The 2,891-nt window shown below is 51.4% G+C and overlaps 2 protein-coding genes across 2 annotated transcripts; both read left to right on the forward strand.

Annotated features, from left to right (window-relative positions):
* Positions 1-103: 103 nt before the first annotated feature.
* PPTG_23187 (hypothetical protein) lies at positions 104-1,438 on the forward strand (the record flags this gene model as incomplete). Its single annotated transcript, XM_008908965.1, has 1 exon — positions 104-1,438. The coding sequence occupies one exon, from the start codon at positions 104-106 to the stop codon at positions 1,226-1,228; it is 1,125 nt and encodes a 374-aa protein (XP_008907213.1). The 3' UTR covers positions 1,229-1,438.
* A 906-nt stretch (positions 1,439-2,344) lies between these two features.
* On the forward strand, positions 2,345-2,799 carry PPTG_13357 (hypothetical protein; the record flags this gene model as incomplete). The annotated part of the gene is made up of 2 exons (XM_008908966.1): positions 2,345-2,662; positions 2,719-2,799. The coding sequence occupies 2 exons, from the start codon at positions 2,345-2,347 to the stop codon at positions 2,797-2,799; spliced, it is 399 nt and encodes a 132-aa protein (XP_008907214.1).
* Between the last annotated feature and the right edge of the window lie 92 nt (positions 2,800-2,891).

Below are 2,891 nucleotides of genomic sequence, written 5' to 3' on the forward strand. Positions count from 1 at the left end.
AGAAACAAAAGACGCAGGACAGGGTGGGCTACCAGTAACTGCTCACAGTAGTGCAGCCAAGCGACCATCTAGTGCGTCTGCGGAAATTACACCGGCGACGACCATGTCAGATGGTAGCAGCACGCATCATGTTGGAATGATGAGCAGCGGAAAACGTCCAGCGACGACGATGCCGATAGGTACTCCGATGCAGAGGCGCCGTGTGTTCCGGGCTGGATCTCCCAGCTCCGCAAGACCGCTTACAACCGAGTCTGGGGTGGCAAGACACGCTGTTACACACACTTTCGAGAGGCATTCTTTCATGGCTCCAGGCACGACAAATCGGGTAAAAAAGGCAGCGCCCAACGAGCACAGCGCGGCGATGGAGCAGCAAGCCGACAGTTCGGCACGTTGGCGTCACATGCACGACGATGTGAGCCGCGCTCTGAATTCAGCGCCTCGAAGACGGCAAGCTGGACCAGCGTCGTACACGAGCGGGGAACTACACGCAGCGAAAACGTTGGCGCAGACAGAAACCGGGGACCTTGGAGGCAACAACACCGAGAGAGTGGCCAAGAAGCTGCGGTCACTCAATGCCGAGTACCATGCCAGTAATATGCGCCACGGAGACGCCTACAATATGCGTCATACCGACGTCTTCGACCGCCGCAGTGCCGGGTACAAAGAGTACTGGGGCACGCTGCGTAATGTGTATACGTCCTCGGGTACCAGAGAATCGGGTTCTAGCACTTCAATGTCTTACCGCAAGGCGCACCACGCGGCCAAGACTATTCAAGAGGAAAACAAGGAGACAGAAGCTGATTCCACGACCCCGGATGACTCTGGATCCAGCGAAGACGCCTTCAAGCCGACCGTGGTTGTTCACGACGCGTCACTAATCAGCGCGATCGAAAGGCTTACGGCTGCCACATCGAACCACCTTGCAAACTTGTACCAGAAAGAGGCATCCAATACGAGGGAAGCCCTTGCTGGACTCACTTCGGTGATGACGGACCTACGAGTGCAGCAGGGAAACGCCTTCGAGAGAATGATCGCACTGCAGGAGAAACATCTGAAGGTGATGGAAAGCATTCTGGAGATCAAACTGCGCAAGGAGGCAGCAAGAAACTCGAGAAACAGTTGCAACAGCAATGAAAATAGCAGTGGGAGCAAGTCTGGAGGCCAACCCATGGACAGCTCGAACGGCGATGAAAACACACCAAGTCAAGGTGCGGAGAGCGCATTCTGACCTCAATCTGGCTGAGGCGAGACTACACAATTCACGGTTCATATGTACACGTTCCAATTGGATTAACTGACGATTCGAGCAATGAAGGAGGGGACTAAGGTTAGTTGAAATAAATGAGTGATATATAAGTCTGCGCTAGTGCCTAGCAAGCGTAGACATCCTTACGTGGGGTTCTCGGTCCGATGACCGTTTTTCGGAGTTTATTTGTACTGCCTCATCACGGACATACAGTTATGTTCTATTACTCTGTGAGGTGACCTCGTTTTTGCGTCGACCAATTCAGGAATTGTTCCTACACCGGAATGTTTCCGAACTTCCGTCGGCAACAGCGATCCGTTAAATATAGCAAACGACACACATCTCATGGTCTCGACATACAAGTGAAATGTGTGTTGCCCTCGTTTAGTGCTCATATCGATCTTATCCACCAAGCACTAGGCCGAAGGAGCATCTTAGGGACGCCACCGCACGCGATGCCGATTTCTAGATTGTGGAAATTGAACACTGTGTAGTACTCTCGAAGGAACTTGTCACCCAGAATCCCACCAAGACTCCAATCCATTTATTGTAAGAAGGTAAACAGGTATTTAATAAACACGGGCGTGCAAAATTTTCCCTTTACTTACGCGCAATTGAGGTAGTCGATACCGCAGGTGCCACGATCAATCAAGATGCTCTTGGTCACTTCTGGTTTCTGTCTTGCATGTTCTTTGAGTTGCACTAACAGGCCGATTAAGGCGCTGGCAACAGGCCAGCCGCGACACACCCGGCCATGCAGGCGCCCAAACCGGCGTTGCAAGAGAGAAGTGCCGGGGGCGTGTCGATTTTAAACCAGCTAGTTCGAGCTCTTTTTCAACCGATGATGCGAAGCCAGTGTATGAACAGTTTGCTCAGGTCTGCGTACATCCCGAAGCATGTGTCATTACCGAAGTTCGAGGTGACGTTACAAAAGTGCGAGAATCGCTGTCACTCTTTGGAAAACAGCTGTGTTTGTACACTTTTAAGCCAATCACAATCGTCAAACTACATTTGGATTTTGCAATTTCAACTGCAACAAATCATTTTCTATCCTTCCACGCTCGGTCGCTATGATCTCGTCATTTTCGTTTTGTTGCCATGAGCAGCAAGCGAAGAAAAAAGAGCGATCCGCCTGATGAGGAGAAGTCTAAGCGTCGCCGTTCACAGAAAATTGCTGAGCCTACGCGACAGAAGACAGCTTCAGATGACAGAACTGTCGATCAGCCTGACAAGAAGAAGCCTAAGAGTCGACGTTCAAGCAGAACTGCCAAGTCTGCAGAGCAGAAGACAACCACAAACGGGAGAGTGCTCGTTCATCCATCGACGTGGTTCGATCCTGCGGTGGCGAAAGATCTCTGGATGCCAGATGCGGATTCGTTGCAAGCGGTTGAGAAGAACTCGCATCATCCACCTCTGGTAGATCGATTGCTTACGTCGTGGTTCGACGTCACCAACTTCACCGATGTGTTCAGAGCAACTACGTGGGGAACGATGCGTACACCGTCGTTCGAAGATCTGCGGGAAGATCTACGCGCGCTGGGAGAGTTAAGTGAAGAGAGCAAGTCTGTCAACAGTGTTATCAAGATTCGCTTGTATCCAACTACGCTTCAACGCGGGAAGCTGGAGCAGATGTTCACTGCGAATC

This window comes from Phytophthora parasitica (assembly GCF_000247585.1).
Source record: "Phytophthora parasitica INRA-310 unplaced genomic scaffold supercont2.32, whole genome shotgun sequence".
In the NCBI taxonomy this organism is placed as follows: domain Eukaryota; phylum Oomycota; class Peronosporomycetes; order Peronosporales; family Peronosporaceae; genus Phytophthora; species Phytophthora nicotianae.